Source organism: Spinacia oleracea, chromosome 5 (genome assembly GCF_020520425.1).
Source record: "Spinacia oleracea cultivar Varoflay chromosome 5, BTI_SOV_V1, whole genome shotgun sequence".
NCBI lineage: Eukaryota > Viridiplantae > Streptophyta > Magnoliopsida > Caryophyllales > Amaranthaceae > Spinacia > Spinacia oleracea.
The window spans coordinates 56651592-56671072 of record NC_079491.1 but is presented as its reverse complement, the minus strand read 5'-3'; the positions used below and the strand labels follow the sequence as shown (position 1 = coordinate 56671072).

At 33.1% G+C, this 19481-nt stretch overlaps 2 protein-coding genes across 2 annotated transcripts; one reads left to right on the top strand and one right to left on the bottom strand.

Annotated features, from left to right (window-relative positions):
- Positions 1-4631: 4631 nt before the first annotated feature.
- On the top strand, positions 4632-10896 carry LOC130461529 (uncharacterized). The gene is made up of 11 exons (XM_056829664.1): positions 4632-4681; positions 4791-4934; positions 6408-6710; positions 6804-6893; positions 6976-7150; positions 7302-7442; positions 7537-8133; positions 8528-8680; positions 8786-9250; positions 9685-10298; positions 10653-10896. The coding sequence occupies exons 1-11, from the start codon at positions 4632-4634 to the stop codon at positions 10894-10896; spliced, it is 2976 nt and encodes a 991-aa protein (XP_056685642.1).
- Positions 10897-13208: 2312 nt separating this feature from the next.
- LOC130461004 (uncharacterized) lies at positions 13209-14573 on the bottom strand. The gene is made up of 2 exons (XM_056828859.1): positions 13898-14573; positions 13209-13483 (listed from the first exon to the last, which is right to left on the bottom strand). The coding sequence occupies exons 1-2, from the start codon at positions 14552-14554 to the stop codon at positions 13370-13372; spliced, it is 771 nt and encodes a 256-aa protein (XP_056684837.1). The 5' UTR covers positions 14555-14573; the 3' UTR covers positions 13209-13369.
- Between the last annotated feature and the right edge of the window lie 4908 nt (positions 14574-19481).

Here is a 19481-nt window from a genome sequence, read left to right as displayed (position 1 = left end):
ATCCTAACCATTTTGGATTCAAACAACCTTAATCCTACTCCTAGCCCAATTGGATAAAGCCCAAAACAATCCTCCCTCACCTTCTTCTATTTCACGTAAAACTCAAGCAAGCCCTTCCCCTTGCAAACTCACGTGAAAACCCAAAACGAAACTCTCTCATTCTCCCTCACGCTGCCTCCAATCTGCTGCTCAGCCACCACCGACTGCCGCCCTCCACAACCGCGGCTGACCACCTGCGTGCTGCGCAACCACCAACCACACAACCCTCACCGTCGCAACTACCACCCTTCCTCTCTTCCACTTTCAATTCGCACGGAGTTCTCCCTCCTCCTTTGCGTGCTTCTCTCACCACCACCGACAGCAATCCCAGCAACCACCGAGCTTTCACTGCCGGCGACCAATCTCTCGACCACCGGTCGTCCTCCGTCGGTAACTTCCCTTTCCTTCTCCTTCGTCCTTTCCCTTTACCTTTTGTTTCTTTTCTCACTCGTTGCTCTGTGTTGTGAGAACCAGCAACCACCGAGGCTCGCCACCAATCCCGCCGGCCACCTGCGCCGCCTGCCACCGCCGAGCAGTAGCACCGCAATTTCTCTGCTACCGCCGGCATTCTTCTCCTCTCCTTTGGTTTATTTCTTCCCCTTTCAACTTATTTAAATGATCATTTACGTTTTGATAAATAAAGTAATATTTTCATGATTTACATTATTAGTTTGGATTATGTATATTTAGAATTCAATTATGTGTTGGTACTATAAATTAGTTTATTTTCAGATTTGTTAATTATGAAAGTTAGGGTTTTAGTTATGTTTTGTCAATTTAATTCTTGTTTTCTTAAGTTAAATTTATAGTTTTTATTATATATAATTATGAATTTAAGATTATATGTTTTGCATAGTTAATAATTTAATTTTCTGATTATACAATTGAATTGAAAAAGGATTTTTAATTATTGAAAGCATGAATTTTAAGGTTTTAATAGTCTTGAAATCATGGGAGGATGATTATAAATTATTAAAGTTATTGTTTTTTATGATTTCAAAGGTTTGGGAGTAGTTTGAAATTAGTTATATTGCTGAAAATTTAAAGTACGATGTTTGCAAAGAGTTTTCAACGAATTTCAATCACTAATTCAATAATTATGATGCTAGGAAATCAAAGGTTTAAGTTTTGATATTGGGGAATGTTCTAAATATGTTTAGGATGCATTTAGAATGCTTTATTATGGTTGCCAATGATTAGAAATTGATTGGGATTATTTGTTGGTTGTTTTAGGAGGAGCATTCTCTTTAGGCGACTTTTGAATTATTAAAGTGGTCTCGCATTTTGTTTACACAAGGTATGTACATACCTGTGTGCTTGGAATGTGTGTTATCTGTTGAAACCAAGTTGAAATATGTTGATGGACTTGATTATGTTGGAATTTCATGTTTAATATTGTTGGATGGACATGTTGAACATATATATTTCATTATGAGAATAATAACATGTTAGTAGACGATTGATGCAAACATGTTTGATTGGGAACACTAGATTGTTTTATATATATTGATTCAGATCAATTGATCGTTGTTCCCTTTTAGCTTTTCACTACTTTATGAGGGTCGTGGACCTTGTTTGGTAAGTTGAAACCTTATACCCATATAGAGGGGTTGATCAGTATTAAAGGAAAGGTTAGATTTAATTGGAATGAGTCTTGTTTGATGCCTTTGTGATCACTTACTTAATTCCAAGATAAAAACAATTGTGAATGAATGTGGATTGTATGCCTTATGTGATTGTTGAGTCATAACAGGGTTTCAATTTGTAAATCATGTAAAGTGAAACTGAGTAGCAATAGCTTTAGACTGTGCACGACAAAAGTGACGGACAAACAGGAGTTGGGGTTCATGGTGGTAGCCCATGGCCTTTTATTCGGACCGGATTGATCACTGTGTCCTATTTTTATTCAAACATTCCTCGATATCGCAGGTCACTGAGGTTACGGAGTCGCGCCCGTACCTCGTCTTCCTTAGTGAAGCCTCTAGCTAGAAAACTCGGTCCATTGTCTATTTCAATTAAAATAATATTATTGTTACCAAAGTCTAGTCCAGTCTAGCCTAGTCTAGTTAAGTGTGGTCGTCAAATTATCATGCTTTGTCTACCCTTACTTATGCTCATTAGTATCATGATAGGATCGATCGTTTAATAGTATCATGTTAGGATTATTGTTGTTTTAGTATGTAGTACTCAGCTTTGCTGATTACGTGCTTTGTTTGTGTGTGTTGATCATGGCTATGCCTTATTGATCCTGTGATGACCCATCTTTGGTAAGCAGTCTCTAAGGATCAATACGCGTTTCCCATCTACAGGTTTGAAGATGATGCATCATTGGGATCGGGATTAGAGAGCTTGTATTTAGATTTGTTTTGCTAAGTGATTTGGTTTGTTAATTTGGACTTGAAATTTGTCGTACAATTCGTATTTCCTTATTTTCGTTAATTGGTTTTTGAACTTAATATGTAATCGATTATTTATAAACCTAAAAGTTAGTTTTATGTTTTCCGCTGCAAAATTCTGAATAAGCCGTTACGTTTTCACACGGGCGATAATGCCTTGATAATTCTCTACGTATTATATTAAAAAGTTATGTTAGAAAAGAGAGAATTGTCGGGGTGTTACAAGTGATAATGACGTGTCCAACATTTTAGGAGAGAAACCAACTTTAGGTTGTCAATGTTTTTAACGTTGACTTTGTAGCAGGTAACCGGTCATCTAGGCTTAATAATAGTAGTTGGGTCATAAAGGTTGGATTATTTAGAAATATCGCATGGGTAGGCTTAATTAAAGAAAATCGGGCAAATGTTGGATTAATAATTACAAATTTTCCTTGACTTTGTAGCAGGTAACCGGTCATCAAAGCTTAATAATAGTAGTTGGGTCATAAAGGTTGGATTATTTAGAAATATCGCATAGATAAGCTTAATTAAAGAAAACCGCGCAAAGGTTGGATTAATAATTACAAATTTTCCTAAAAAATATTTGAATGTAGAAGCAGAAGTTGGAAGTCAACGGCAAAAGAAAAGTAAAAGAATGAATGGGTAAAAAAATGCGTAAAAAATTCTAAGATAGTCATCTTAAAAACGACCATGGTAAAGAATTAATTTGGACCACATTAATTGATTTTATTTTACCTTTTTTAATTTTCTTTTACTTTTTTAAAAAAAATTCAAAAATCAATTAAATGATTTTAGAAAATATGAAAAACCAATTTTTTTTAATTTTAGAAAAATCAAAAAATAATTTCTGAAAATAATTAGGAAAAATTAAGTTTTGGGTTTTTGTTTATTTCTCTCTCCTCTCCTCCTGACCACCTCGCCTGACCCAGCCTCCACCACCCTTCACACCAACCTCCTCTCAACGCGCGGATGGTACAGGCGCGTGCACCTAGATCTAGGTGCACCTGCACCAAAACGCAGAAAAATAAGAACAAAACGCAAAAACATAAAAAAGCAACAAAAAACATAAAAGAACACAAAAACATAAAAGAAAGAACATCAAGAATTAAACCAAAAGAACAATAAGTAAAACAGGAAAGAACAATAACATTGAAAACCAAAAAAGGTTAAAACAACAAATAAGTAAAAACACGTAAAAGAACAATAAGTAAAAACACGTAAAATAACATAAAACACTAAAAAGAAAAAACATCAGCAATTAAACGAAAGAACAAATAGAAAAGAACAATCATATTAAAAACCAAAAAGATTAAAACACGTAAAAGAACATAATACACTAAAATGAGAGAAGATCAGAAAGTAAAGGAAAAGAACAAAAAGAAAAAAAGAAAAACACAAACATATTAAAAACCAGAAAGGTTAAAACAAGGAAAGAATGATTTCTCTGCACTTTTAAAAAGAACATGGCAAATGCAACACCAGACGCACAAAAGAAGAAAATAACCAACGAAAAGAACAACAAAAACGTTAAAAAGTGAAAAAACCGCCAAACAGAAGTTTTTTATTGAAATAATGAACGTGGCAAGAAAAAAACCGCAAAACAGAAGTTTTCCTATGAAAACATAAAACGTGGCAGTTAATTTCTCTCTCCTCAAAATCTTTTAATAAAAAAAAAATTAAATAAGTTACTTGTCTTTCATTTTGTATTTTAAAAAATTAAAAAATAGATTACTGTTTAAAATAAAAAAAATAAAAAAATATAATTTAAGTAAAAACAGTAATAAAAAACAAATTTAAAAATACTAACAACAGATAATAAAAAGAACACAAAGGAGACTCAAACGAACATCATTTTCTTTACTTATAGGCCAAAAGAACAAAAGAGCGGACGAAAAGAACAACAAAAAAAAAAGGAAGTTTAAATTTGAAAATACTGTAGCAGTTATTTTCTCTCTCTTCAATTTATCATATATAAATACATCATTGAATGCGACATTTATTTTCACTTTCACACTCAACCTACATGCAAAACCTTCACTCACCAACAATCAAAAAAACAGTGCAAAACCTTTCAAATTCTTGCAAATCCGAACTTCCCCAATTTGGAATTCTACTATTTTCACTCTAAAAACTTCCCCAATTTGTTTTTTGGAAGTGATAATCTGGTTACAAAAACTTGAACCCTAACAATTGAAAATGGGGAAATCGAAAAAAGGAGAAGAAGTTGATGCGAAATGTTCTATTGAGTAAGAATTCAACTTCATTTTTCTTTTCTTTTTTCTTGAATTTCAGTTTAATTTTAATTTTTAGAGAATTTCCCATGAATTTTAATTTTCTATAAAATTTCATTTGAAGGGATGATGTTCCTTTGACAACGACTTTATTGAACTTAAGAAACAAAAAGAAGAAAGATAAAGAAATTACACCAACAATTGATGCGGATTTGTTGGAAGATATCAACAAAGAAGTTTCAGAAACGGAAGAAGAAGAAGAGAGCGAGTAAGTGGATTTTTTAAACAAAAACCTAGGTTCATTTACACCTTCTGTTTGTTCTTTTTGTTTTCCTTAATGTTCTAATTACAATAACGAAACCAAATACATTTTTTAACGAATTTAAAAGTAGATCTACATTTATGTTTTTTTTAAATGTATTTTAAGTCACTGAATCATACACTTAGAAGAACAATGGTATAGATTTAAAAGAACAACGAATGTTAACTCAAAAGAACAGTGGAAATTTAAATTAAATAAGTAGATCTATGTTCTTTTATTTATTTACTGTCTGTTCTTTTTATTAGCCCTACTGTTTGACGAACAATTCGCCCAGGTTAAAAGAACAACAAATAGACTAAAAAGAACAGTACAATTTTGACGAACTTAAACCTAGATCTATAATTTTGTTCTTATCTATTGAATTTGATCTATGTTCTTTTTTATCTATGTTCTTATCTATAAAAACTTAAAAGAACCAACTGTGCAGGTTTAAAGAACAATCAATGTAGACTCAAAAGAACAACCAATGTACACTCAAAAGAACAGTACAGTATTAATGTAGGCTTAAAAAGAACTATGCATCTAGAAGAAAAGAACAGTCCATGTCTACTTAAAAGATCACTAGGCATTAAAAGAACAATCAATGAAAATTAAAAAGAACAATGTGCTTAGATTTGATGAGATGGTGTTCTTTTTACTTGTTCTTAAATGTATTTTAAAAAATAAAGAACAATCAATCACGGATAAAAGAACAAACCATCTACATTTAAAAGACAAACCTAAAACTGTTAGCACACAGTAAAAGAACACTTAATAAAAAGAACATAAGAAAAGGAACATATAAGCATACCTTGATCAACAGTTGAACAACATTTATCAACAACATCAACATAAATCCTCAGCAAATGATCACAATCCTCTTGAATTTCATTATCTCCTTCAATTTTCTTTCTACGAAAATTAGCAAATTGTATTTTTTCATCTCCTGAGAATTAGTATTCTGATTAATTCACTAATTCTCAAAAAAACAGGAACAATAATGCGAAAAGTTGGAGAGAGAAGAAAGTAGAAATCGCATTTCACTCTTTCTCTCTCTTAAATTCTCTCTTCTGTTGAGAGAAAATAAAACCTCTCATTTTTTTCTCTCTAAATTGTGTTGCTAAAATTATGAAATGATGAATGAATGAGAATATGGAGGACAAACATTATTTATATATTGTATATGAAAAAATAAAAAAAATCAGATGAATAAGATATTGTACAAGGGTGCAGGATGAGAACTGTGCACTTGTTTTTTGTGTTGTTCCTTTTTTCATAATATGTGTTCTTTCCAAAAGCATAGCTGTGTTCTTTTGTACACGACATGTTGTTCTTTTTCCATTACATGTGTTATTTCAAACATTTTTCTGTTGTTCTTTTTTCATAACATGTGTTTTTGGTGTTGTTCTTTTTTTCATGACATATGTTTTTTCATTATAGACTTTCCAAACAAAGGAAAGCATTGCAAGAACAACAGAAGATGGTGCAAGCACTTCAGGAAAAGCTGCTACAACAGGAAAAGCAGCTGGATCTGATTGAACAAAAAAAGAAGGGTGGAGAAGGACAAAAAAATTCCAGCAAAGATCCTGAAAAGCAGGAAGAAACTGAAAAGAAAGAGCATGAAGTAAAAGTGCATGAAGAAGTGAAAGAACCTGAAAAAGAGGAGGCTGAGGTAAAAGTTCCAGAAGAGCTGGATGAACCAGAAAGAAAAGAAAAGAAAACGAACTTAAAAATTACTTTGAGGTATCATCTGTGTTTGTTAATACTATTTCATATTTACATTGTAGTTGTTATTTTCGTTTCTTAAACATACTTTTGCATTTATGTTTTTACTAGAAAGAAAAAAGACGGAGAAGAAGCTGGCGAGGAACCTGAAAAAGCAAAGGGGAAGTCTAGGAAATCAACACCAAACAGGAAAAGGACAAGGTAACTTACATAAATGGTGTTCTTTTTATTTTATGTGTTTTACTTTTTTTTACTACTTATGTTCTATTGTTTTGGTCAACAGAAGTCAATTGCTGAAAGAAGAATTTCCCGATCTTATCAAAGAGGTAAAGCAGGAATTGGAAGAGGCACATAAGAAGAAGAGCTTGTTGCCTGCTGAGAAAATTTCAACAAAAAAAGTTGCACCAAATGCTAAGAAGGGGAATGGAGTTACTTTGAAAAAGACTGCAGCACTTAAGGTAAACTTCACATTACCCTTTTTGTATATCTTTTTATTTACCTTAATGTTATATTATAATAGAAATAAATGTTGTGTTTTAAATAAAGAATGTTCTTTTTTTTCCTGTCTTGTGTTCTTTACATCATCATTTATGTTCTTTTTTCATTCAGAGGGGTAGCAAAGTTAATCAGATAGTTGTGAGGGAGGTTTATGAAGACGAGGAAGATGAAGAAGGAGGTGAAGAAGAAGGTGAAGAAGTAGAAGAGGAAAGTGAACCCTTAATGAAGAAGGGGAAAAAAGTAGTTGAGAAGGTCAAAAATTTTCTTAAGTTATTTGTTCTTTTTCTTCCTTATAATGTTCTTTTACTCCCTGACTAATGTTCTTTATATTTTTTCTTTTTTCCAGAGAGCAACAAGAAGTAAACAAATTGTTGTTTATGATGAGGTCATGGAGGTGGTGGATGATGAGAAACCAAAATCTTTGGTTGTTTCCAAACCAAAACCTGAAAAAAGGAAACTAAATCTAAGGCAAACTCCGCAATTGATGATGCGATTCTTGAGGGGAATTGCATCTAATGAACCAGATGATATAAGAAAACAACAAGCCATCGTGGAGTTAGGCTTTGGATCTCTTCTGCAACTTGACATCCCACAAAACGAAAATCCATTCCCGTACGAGTTGGTTAGGAATTTCAACTCGTCCGACCGGTCCTTGCATCTACCAAAGTCTTCCCTTGATATTACTGTAGAGGATGTATACCTGGTGTACGGTATACCTATTGGAGGAGCTCCGGTCGTGGAATGGACTGATGAACAAGATCCTGAAGTGTTGAGGGTTTTTGCTGAATTTTGGGCATACTGGAAAGTGAAGTCTGGATGCCCAAAATTGAAAGAAATGGTTGAAAAACTGATCAAAGATGAAACTCCAGTTGATGATAACTGGAAGAGATCTTTCCTAGTGGTTGCAGTTAACACCTGCATTAAATCCACTACTAATTTATCGGTATACATCAAAATTCCTTTGTTTCTCATTAATGTTCTTTTATTTCTCATTAATGTTCTTTTGTTTGCATATTATGTTCTTTTAAATGTTTATTAATATTTTTATTGTTCTTTTATTTGTTTGTCGAATTCCATGTTCTTTCTTTCTCTTTCGCTGTTCTTTTATTCTGTATGATATTCCTTTCTTTTCCATTAAATGTCCTATTGTTGTACTTTCCATTATATGAATGTTAGTTGTGTTCTTTTCAGTTGTATTCAATATTCTTTTGCTCTTCTTTCATTGTTCTTTTCATTCTCTCTAATGTTCCTTTATTTTCTATTGAATGTTCTATTTTCTTATTCTATTTAAAATCATAATTAATGTTCTTTTCTTTTATATTTTTCTGTTTCAAAAGCCAAACTTCAGATTCCTAGCAAGCACTGTTGACTTGGAGCCAGTGAGGAATCTAAATTGGTGCCAGTATGCATACACCAGCCTTCTTGGGGCAGCTATGTACTGGAATGTGGACCGTAGCAGATGGTTTGCTGGTCCACTACCATTTCTAATGGTAAATTTCAATCATTAAGCTAGCATTTCCCTTTGTTATATATATTACTTTCATCTTCTTCTTTCACCTAACTAACAATAAATTATGTTGTTATTGTTAAATTAGGTATGTTATTTCGATCGGGTGCAGATCATGGAAGAGTACCCTCCAAGGATCTTCCCCCTAATTTCTTGCTGGACAAGAGATATGATAAGCAGCAGGGTACGCAATGACAATGCTACAGGCTTCGGACATGGCTTGATTCTGGACAGAATTCAAGGTCCACCTGAGCTACAACTGTACAGGGAGGAGATGGAGCTGCTCAAACAGCAAAAAGCACTCAGTGAACAACCACCACCACTTCTTCTTCAACACCCACAACAACAACAGCAGCAACATGATGAACAACCATCGCAGCAACCACTGCAGCAACCACAACAGCAACATCAACACCAAGAGCCTAACTGGTCCACAAATGATGTGCCCAGAGAACATCAAGGTGCACCAGTGACTCAACTCGGGGATGACAAAGATTTGCCAGAGCAACAGGCAGACCCCAGTGAGAAAGCAAAAGTCCCTTCTACAATTGAGGTAAAAATTAAATTCACTCAACAAAACCATTGCATTTATTTTTTCAACGTTTTTGTTGTAATGTTCTTTTTCCTCCAACAAATGTTCTTTTACGTCCTCAATATAATCTTTTTTCCTACCATGTTTTTTGCTTTCTGTGTTTATGTTCTTTTTATCAAAAACTAGTTCTTTACGTTCTTTTACATGTTCTTTTAAATGTTTATTCATGTCATTTAAGCATGTTCTTTTTTCTTAAAAAGATGTTCTTTACATTTGAATGTTCTTTTATATGTTTAAGCAATACATGTTCATTTATCTCTTTAACATGTTCTTTCGATCTTTAACAATGTTTCTAAGCTCTACTTGAATGTTCTTTTAGGAATCTCTCTTGTTCTTTTTTCCATTCGAATGTTCTTTTTATTTATCCAGTCCTTATTGTTGTTATTGTTAAACAGGAATTCCATGCTGAATTCACTAAAACCACTACTGAACTCAGTAGTGTCATGAACAAGTTCAACGACTTATTGTCGTTGTCCAGAAAGTTCTTTGACACTACTATTGATGTCAAAAAAAGTCTGCCATTCAATATGGCAAAAATGTGGTCAACATGCTCTGGAACTGAAATTCCAGTTACTTTTGAGAAGGGAAACTCTACAGAAGAGCGGCAAGAAGGAAGGAATACTGAGGAGATTGGTTCAATCCTCAGTCAAGATAAAGAATTTTTCAGCTCAGACTACTTCACAATACTATTTGAGGAAGCAGTACGAAAGGCAACAGAAGGAAATGAAAGAAAGGAAATCGAGGAATCTGAGGATGTTCCATTTGATTTGCCACCATTTTTAACACCTCCAATCATGCCTTTCCAGCCTAATGTATTTGCTGATTTGACATTGAAGCTTGGAATGGTTTCCGATTCAAATCCTCCTCCTCAGGCACACGACTTTGAAGAGGAAATGAGATTAGAAGCAATCTTGGCAAACAAAACTTTGACTGAACGTGATTTGGAGACAATTTCAGGGGACAACAAAGATGAAGCTGAAAAACAACAGCCACCTACAGAAAAAACTGAGTATGCGTTCTTTTAAAACAGTTCACATACACATGTATAATAAATATGTGACTGTTTCATTCATTATTCACAATGTTCTTTTATAAACAATTATTTGTTTTTTTATTCATTTGATTTGTTCTTTTTATTAATTCTCTGTCTTTATACAATTATTTAATGGATCTTTTGTTTCTTTTATTCGGAATGTTCCTTTCATATATTTCTTTATGTTCTTTCTATATTTACTTTAATATCTTCCTACTTTTAATATTAACTTATATGTTCTTTTTCATTGCACTTTTGTTCTTTAATTCTTCTCATTGTGTTCTTTGTTCCTCCTCACATGTTCTTTTTTTTTTTTTTTGTAATACACAGAGAACCTGAAAATGTGAGATCATATATGAAAGGTTTAATCCAAGGAGCTGAAGATGGAAAACCAATGTCTCCAACCGTTAGAACTGAAGACTCCGAGTTTCAGACTATGGAAGGTTTAATCAAAGGAGCTGAAGATGGAAACCCCATGTCTCCAACTGTTAGAACTGAAGAATCCGAGTTTAAGACTCCGACTGCCGCTGACTCGCAGACTGAAATGGAAACTCTATCAATATTCCTGAAGTAAGACTACTGTATTTTATTAAAATATAATTTTCATAATCTTCAATTTAATGTTCTTTTCTTTCTCGCTTTTGTTCTTTTTATTTATAGTAATATATTCTTTTCTTTCCACTCTTTTAGCACTCCAAGTGCGGTGTACTCGCAACCAGAAAATGCACCTACATCTATGAACATAGAGTATGACTACTGCATTTTATTTTATAAGTTATTTTTCGTTTATTATTACAAGTTATTTTTCATTATCATTTATAAAATGTTCTTTTCTTTTCACTTTGTTGTTCTTTTTATTGTTAGTCTGAATTCGTTTTTCCCTCTAATATGTTCTTTTTACTTTATAATGTCTTTGTTTTCATAAGTGAGGAAGAGGATCCAGATAACGTACAAGTACCTAAACTTGTTAAGAGAAAGAAAAATGTTCCCCTCAAGTTACTGTCACCCTTCTTAACTCAGTATTCACACCTACTGGTTGGGGAAGAACAGTTGAATCAAAAGGAAAAGGACATGCGATGCGTACTGGATTATGCCTTTGGAAAGGGAAGCCCAACGTAAGAATTTTATACTATTACAAGTATTTGAATGTAGATGTTCTTTTTGTACATGTTCTTATGGAAATTTTATTTTCATTCTTATAACAGTCAGGTGTTGTACACTGATGATTGGAATATAGTTACCAGAGAAGAGTTTCAAACCCTAGGTATATATTTAATTATTGGAATTTAAAATGTTCTTTTAAATGCTGTTGATGTTCCTTTTACTCATATTTTTGTTCTTTTCCTTTAAAACAGCTCCCAATGTGTGGGTCATGAATAATGTTATTGACACTTTTGCAAGAATACTGAATGATGATCCAGATCAAAGTGTCAAGAGTAACTTGAAGTTCTATTTCTCTACAATCCCTTTCGTAAGTTTTAATATCACTAAAAAAATCATATTTTCGTACTTCTTCAGTTATTTTTATTATATAACATATATTTAAATTTTTTTTTTTTTCGGTGCAGAATATGCTCTGCCAGAATGAACCGTATGGTGGATCACAGGATAGTCAAGCAACCGAGGGCAAACGCTTAGAAAATTTTATTTTAAGTGTACGCCATGAGTATGTAACTGCTGGTGTGAAGTCTTTGAAGGGATTCCATCTGGTAAAATTATAAAATTGTTCTTTTCTTTTTTACATATGTTCGTTTTCCTTTGTTTAATGTTCTTTTCTCTGCTTGTAGTTGTTCTTTCCAGTCTGGTCTGGTGATCATTTTTATCTCATTGTAATCAACCAAAAGGCGAAGAAGGTGGATATCATTGACAATCTCTCCTTACATAAAGGAATTACATATGATGATAAATATAAAACATTTGCAGAAAGAACTGTAAGTCTATTTGAAGAATTTCCTCTTATATATTTTATTTGTTCTTTCCTTTGTTTTTCTTTATTCTTTTACTAAATTAAATGTTCTTTTTTCCTTCCTTTGTTGTTCTTTGTTTCTTTGTTGTTCTTTGTTCTTTGTTCTTTTACTAAGTTAAATGTTCTTTTTATTTCAGTTTGAAGCATGGACAATATTTTGTGAACAAGAAGGACATCCTTTGCGGAAGGCACAGATTTCAGCATATGAAATTGTGTTGCTTGAAATGCCATGGAAAAACAGAACAAACAAGACTGATTGTGGGGTATATGCAATGAGGCATATGGAGACCTACAAAGGCAACCAGACTTGGAATTGTGGCTTAAAAAACACAGATGAAGATGTAAGTAAATTTTGAATATATGTACGTATATTATTTTAATATATAATCTTTTATTAATGTACTATTTTATGTTTTCAGAAAGACTTTATTTGCAAGCTGAGAATGCGGTACGGTACTGAAATCTTATTATCTGTTCTGAACAAAAGGCATGAGCTAACGTATCTGGCATTGAAGAGAGCTAATCAAGTTTAATAGTTGGTTGTTTTCATGAAGGCAGAATAATAGTTACCTTTTATTAGAAGTATGCTTTAAAAAACAATGGTATATTTTGTAGATGTGGTTATTGCTGGAGTTATGGGTTGTTCTTTTAAACATGTGTGGTGTTCTTTTGGAAACAATTAGATGTTCTAGTAGTTGCAGATAAGTAGTTTGAATATTTTAAACAAGTATTTCAATTAAAGGTTCAAGTTCTTTTCAATCCCAGACCATGTTCTTCTATATCATGGGATATGTTCTTTCCATTCCAAAATTCTTTTTATTCTCTTTTAGTAAGTTCTTTTCACATTTAAGCATATACTCCGTTATGCAATAATTTTGCAATCCTAATTGCACAAAAATCAAAACAAAAATAAGAATATATACAACTAAAAATTCTCATTTCAAAATATTGATTGAGCGAAACATCAGTAGCCCGTAAAAATATACATCAAAAGAGTAAAAGAACATTATTGAGAATACAAAAACAAATGATTAAAAACACAACAAACTAAAAATCAAAATATTACCAATCGTAAATGAATCTACAAAGGTTGTATGTGTACTCCAAAATAATCATCTGGAACATATGCTTCCAATTGTGAATTTGAAGATGTTGGATGAACCAAAACCCCACCAACAGGTAAATTTATGATACACTGAAAAAGAACAAAGAAACAATAAGGAAAAAAAGAACATGATAAAGAAGAAAAAAGAACAAAATAGATAATAAAAAAGAACAGTTCAAAAAAGAACATAATAAACATTAAAAGAACAAATAGATGTTCTTTTAAAAAATGAACTGTTTAGCAAAAGAACATAAACAAAAAGACAAAAGAACATATAGAAAGAAAAACGAACAATGATAAACAAAAGGAACAAACTAAAGGAATAAAAGAACAAATAGATTATTAAAAAGAACAATTTGCCAACAGAACATAATAAAGTAAACTAAAAGATCATAAACAAAAAGGATAAATAGAACATAAAAATGGAAAAAAGAACAATGATAAACAAAAAGAACATTCCAAAGTAATAAAAGAACAAATAAATGTTTAAAAAGAACAGTTTACCTGATCAGTAGACTGAGTTTCCTCCCTCAAATTATCAACATGTCTTTCTCTTCTCTTGTTCCAACCTTTCAGTTTATTGCGTTTCTTCTCAACAATTCCTTTAGGTCTCACATTCCTCTCATTAGCCTTTTCAGTCCCGTTCTTAATCTTCCTCTTTCGCTTTGGTGGATTTTGAATCATTGTTGGAATGACTTTTTCAGCAATCGGTTCCACAACATCCGGCAAAACTGTGTCTGTTGAAGGCTCAACGACATCAAGTAGAGTTTCTTCTCGCACATACTTGTTTGATACATTACCATCCCCTTCAACACCACCAATATACTCCTTTACTTTGCATGACATATCCAACACACCCAAATCAATAAGCTTCCTTGCAGCCGGACAATGTTGAGCTTCATTTATAACTTTAATGCAATTTTTTATGCTTTGCATCCTCCAAACTGAAGCAGAAACAACACTTACTTCATTATCTCTATCTTCTCCTTCTTCAACAATCGTGTTCATAGCCTTTTTGGTCCATCTCTTCATAATGTATTGTTTGGGAATCTCTTCAACATTATGGACAATGAAAACTCGAAGAATATGAGAACAAAGAACTCCTATCTCTCCATATGACTTGCAAGTACAATCAACAACCATCTCTTGCTCATTAAACATCACAACATGTCTAATAAAATCCTTTGTAGGATGCCCAAACAATGTACTTAGAAACTGGAAACTCATAGGAAATGCGTTGACACCTCAAACCAATTGCTTTGATGAATCGTTGCTCAAATATCAAATATATTGCAATGGTATACACATCCCGCGCATGCAAACATAACATGTTATCCGCACATGCGTAATATCTATTTCCAGTAGAAGAATTATAATCTCCCTTGTTCTCCTTACTTCTCCATTCATCAATTACATCTAAAAAACACTTATAAAAATCACATAAACCATTCGTTTTATGCAACCTCCTAGAAATAGAATGATTTGTCGTCTCACTCCTTTGAGAAGATAAAATACCCCTAGAAAACCACTCTTTGTTATATGCAGGACACCATTTCTCTTTCAAATCATATAACATCTCTATCCATTTGTGTGTCTTGCAATTGTAATCAGTCATAAGACTACAAAAGAACATATAACAAAAAAAAAGAACAATAAGTCACACAAAACGTACACAAAAAAAAAAACAATAATCTTTGTTATATGCAGGACACCATTTCTCCTTCAAACTATTTAATCTTATTATCCATGAATGTTTAGCGCAATTGTAATCAGCCAAAAGACTACAAAAGAACAAACAAGGAGAACAAAAGAACAATCAGAGACACAAAACGAACACCCTGAGTAAAACAAAGAACAAATGAAGACAAAAAAAGAACAATATACAGTACAATAAAACTTGAAAAGAAAGTACACACAATCACAGTTCAAGAAGTATGGACTCTATTAAACAAAGAAAAGAACATTAAAATACCAGATTAAAAGAACAAGTTTCATCAACCATGAAAAGAACACTATTTAACATTACAAAAAACATGTTGTCGAATGAAAAGAACAAAACAAAATTTAAAATACTAATCAGTCTATTAGAAAAATAATTTTTACCTATTCCAATAATGCTCGAACTCAGCAACTGTGTCAGTATATTTCAAAACATAATCAAACCGACGTTTGAAACCTTCTTTGGCCATAACACCTTTGATGTTTACAACAGCATTTTCCCCAATGTGCCATGTACACAACCGATGCCTCGATTTTGGAAACACTACCCTAAAAAAACATAAACCAAAAAAATAGATAAAAATATAAACTAAACAGAAAGACAAAAGAAAAAGAACATAAAAAATAGTACATAAATACAAAAGAACAAAAATGTTTGATGAACGAACATACAAACAACCTAAAAGAACTTTACCTTATAGCCTTGTCCATGGCAGAAGATTGATCAGTCATGATAGTCACAGGTTGCTTCCCTCCCATTGAAGTAAAAAAAGAATTAAAAAGCCAGTCAAAAGTACCTGCCTTCTCATTCAATATAAAACCCACTCCAAACATGATATTTTGAGTGTGAAGATTCATTCCAACAAAAGGCCCACAAATCATATCGTATTTATTAGTACGATAAGTTGTATCATGAATCAATAAATCACCAAAAGCTTCATAATCAGACCGCATTCTTCCATCTCTCCAAAAAAAATTGATCAACTGATTCTCTTCATTCAATTGAAAATCATAATAAAAATCATGTTCTTTAGCTTGCCTCATAGCGAACCATCTGATCAACTGATTTGAATCACAACCATCCAACTTTTTCTTCTTCTCTGCCAAAACAGCATCATACGCGTCAGGAACAGTGAAGCCTAAATTCGCCTAACCACCAACTTCTTTCCTCATAGCTCTAAGAACATCAGCAAGCTTCGTGCCACTACAAGTAAAAGTAGTAAGAAAAGCCAATTGTTCTTTTGAAATGTGCCTATGTGACCTAATAAGGTGTCTCTTATTAGCAGGAACCATTGAATGGTTATGCAGACGGGAATGTTTAGAAAGAGCATACACTCCAGTTTTCTTATCAACATCAAACTGAACTGAAGCCTTGCATCCAGTTCTCCTATCAATTTTTTTAAAGGATTTAGGCACAACACCATCTGGATTTTTAAACCCCTCGTATGCACAAACAAAAAACCGTTGTCGAACTATTCTAGTACCACTTCTATACTCCTTTTTACCCTTCCTAGTACCAAAACCATTCCTAAATGCATGACTGTTGTATAACTCATACGCCTCATCATCATCCTTAACTACACTTCCCTCTAATGAAACTGGTTCTTCAAAATCTGCATGACGATAAAAAAGAACACAAAGAACATCATAAGTATGATAAAGGAACAAACACAAGACGTAAATGAACATTGTGATAAACAAGTAAAAGTACAATTCATGTACCTTGGCCAACAACCACATAGGATTCTGGATCCTCATTAGCATCATTTTGTTCTGAATTATTAACTGCATTATTTAATATATCTGGAAATTTATAAAATAAAATAAATCAGAAAAAGAAAAGAACAAAAGAACTTAAAAGAACAGTAGCCATTAAAAAGAACAATGCACCAAGAGTAAACGAACAATCCATGTAGACTGAAAAGAACACTAGGCATGAAAAGAACAATCAATGAAGAGTTAAAAGAACAATCAATTAGTCAATCAAAAGAACACATTAAAACTTAAAAGAACAATTTGGGCAGATATAAAAGAACAACCAATAAAGAATAAAAAACAACAGTACCTATTAGAAAAGAACAATGCATCAAGAGTAAATTACACACTCCAACTAGACTGGAAAGAACACTACGCATTAAAAGAACAATCAATAAACAGTTAAAAGAACAATCAGTTTTGTCAATCAAAAGAACACATTAAAACCTAAAAGAACAATATCGGCATAATTATCAACAATTAGTTTTGTCAATCAAAAGAACAATGTAAACTCATAAAAACATAAAAGAACAATCCGTGCAGATATAATAAAAAAACCAATAAAGAATCAAAGGAACAGTAACTATTAAAATGAACAATAAAAATAGAGTAAACGAACACAAAAGGTGACCGAAAAGAACACTATGACTTAAAGAACAATCAATGAAGAGTTAAAAGAACAATCAATAAAGAACAATCAGTGTTTATTTGAAAAGCTAAATATAATAAAAAGGAACGTCTCAATACGTATTCTAAACATGTTCATTTGATACTGAAAAATGTTCTTCTGAAATGATACAATGTTCTTTTCTGCAAACAGACAAAATCAACGTATATTCCTTAAATATAATAGTTATTACAGAATCAGTTTCACCACATAAATGAAATAAATGCGAAATCAACGAAAAAAACCAATTCGTAACCTTCATTATCAACAATCACCAAAATCAACGAAGAATGAGATTCAAAATTAAATTAATCAAACTAATTACAATCACAAAAAACATAAAAAGTACGATTATTATGAAATCGAAATCATAAAATAAAAGAAAAATGCAACTCGTTATTACAAATTGAAAGAATACCTTCGTAACTCTGATTTTCGGCTGAAGAATTCAGATGACAAGAAGAAGAATCATTCGAAATTGATGTTGAAACAGAGAAATCATGGAATATTTGAGAATTTTCCATTAGTTTCTCTCTCTAAAAAAAATTTATGCACAAATGTAAGCTTTCTCTCTCCTATTCACACTTTTTGAATTCAAAATTATGAAGCCCAGACATATAAATACCCGCAAAAAGGAGCGAACAACAAAAAAAATCGCGAAAACTAAACAGGGAAGAACAAAGCACATGATGTTCTTTTGTATTGTGAGACTTGTTCTTTTTACCTGCAGAATTAATGAAAATACGCGTTTTGTTTTAAAATGTTTGCGTTTTAATCCCGGTGCACCTAGATCTAGGTGCACACGCCTGCACCATCGAAATTGCGGGCCTGGTGGCCCTGTTTTGTTTTTTAATTATTGTTTTAAGACTTAATTTCCCAATTTTGTTCGGTTCAATTCAATACACCATTCAAACTTCTTTTTCTACTTAGGTGTTACCCTCGTGCGGAGGGGCTCCTAGTTTTTTCTCCTTACCTTTTTTTAAAAAAAAAAAAAATACTCCATTCAATTATTTATTATTTTTATTTTATTATGATTATTATTATATAAATCAAATGCTAACAAATAGTCAAATATTTTACAAATAGTTAGTGGGAAGCCGAGATACAATCTGGGCCCCCACTCCTCTGGCTATAGCAAATCCTATCCTAGTGAAAATATGAGCGGCAACACGAGCTCCAATGTCCTGTGCCCTAGAAAACTTCTGAATCCGCTTCAACAACGCAACTGCATCCTTATCCAGCTCCCCCAAAGAAGAGAAAGAGAACGGAAGAAAGCCATAACCAATGGCCCTGCAACGTGCTTCGTACTTGACCCGCTTCTGAACAGCCGCATCAGTCACAACCCGGCCAGGATCAACGCCAGACAGCCCAGATTGTGTCAAAGGAGATGATCCCGTCAAGTCAACACACACATCACAGCCTCGATCCCAAGAGTAGAGCAACATGTCTGCTGGGCGGAGAGCTCCATCGTTCCCTCCAGATAGACCAATATCAACCTCTTTTCGCGCCGAAATTCCAGACCGATAACAAACATCAACAAGGGTATCCCGAACCACATTATGCCGATGTTTAATACCCACCATGCCAGCACATGACACCGCATGATCACCAAAGATGTCTCCCGCAAAGACCATGGAACAAGCAGAACACGGCGCCGTAACCGAGAACAAAGGAACCCCCAACCGGTAACACAACACACATCGGTAAGCCTTAGCATTCATTGTCTGTCCCAAACCTGATATGGGGACTGCACGGAGCCAAGCAGAGGTGTGATCTCCCTCCTGCGATTTCCACAACGCCGACTGTCGAGAAGATAAAGAGAAGGTGGATTCTGCAGATGCAGTAACCTTTGTGAAATATATATCTGCCAATTTCTTCATGAGTTTAGGGGCAACAACCTCACTAGGGTTACTTAGAATGTCATACTCCACCGTTCCACCGTTCTAT

Excerpts from the sequence above, each read along its gene's own strand:
- LOC130461529 (XM_056829664.1), top strand. The coding sequence starts at position 4,632 with ATGGGGAAATCGAAAAAAGGAGAAGAAGTTGATGCGAAATGTTCTATT. Across the intron at positions 7,151-7,301 it reads AAAAGACTGCAGCACTTAAG|AGGGGTAGCAAAGTTAATCA; the intron begins GTAAACTTCACA and ends TTTTTCATTCAG. Across the intron at positions 7,443-7,536 it reads GGAAAAAAGTAGTTGAGAAG|AGAGCAACAAGAAGTAAACA; the intron begins GTCAAAAATTTT and ends TCTTTTTTCCAG.
- LOC130461004 (XM_056828859.1), bottom strand. The coding sequence starts at position 14,554 with ATGTTTAATGAGCAAGAGATGGTTGTTGATTGTACTTGCAAGTCATAT. Across the intron at positions 13,484-13,897 it reads AAACTCAGTCTACTGATCAG|TGTATCATAAATTTACCTGT; the intron begins GTAAACTGTTCT and ends GTTCTTTTTCAG.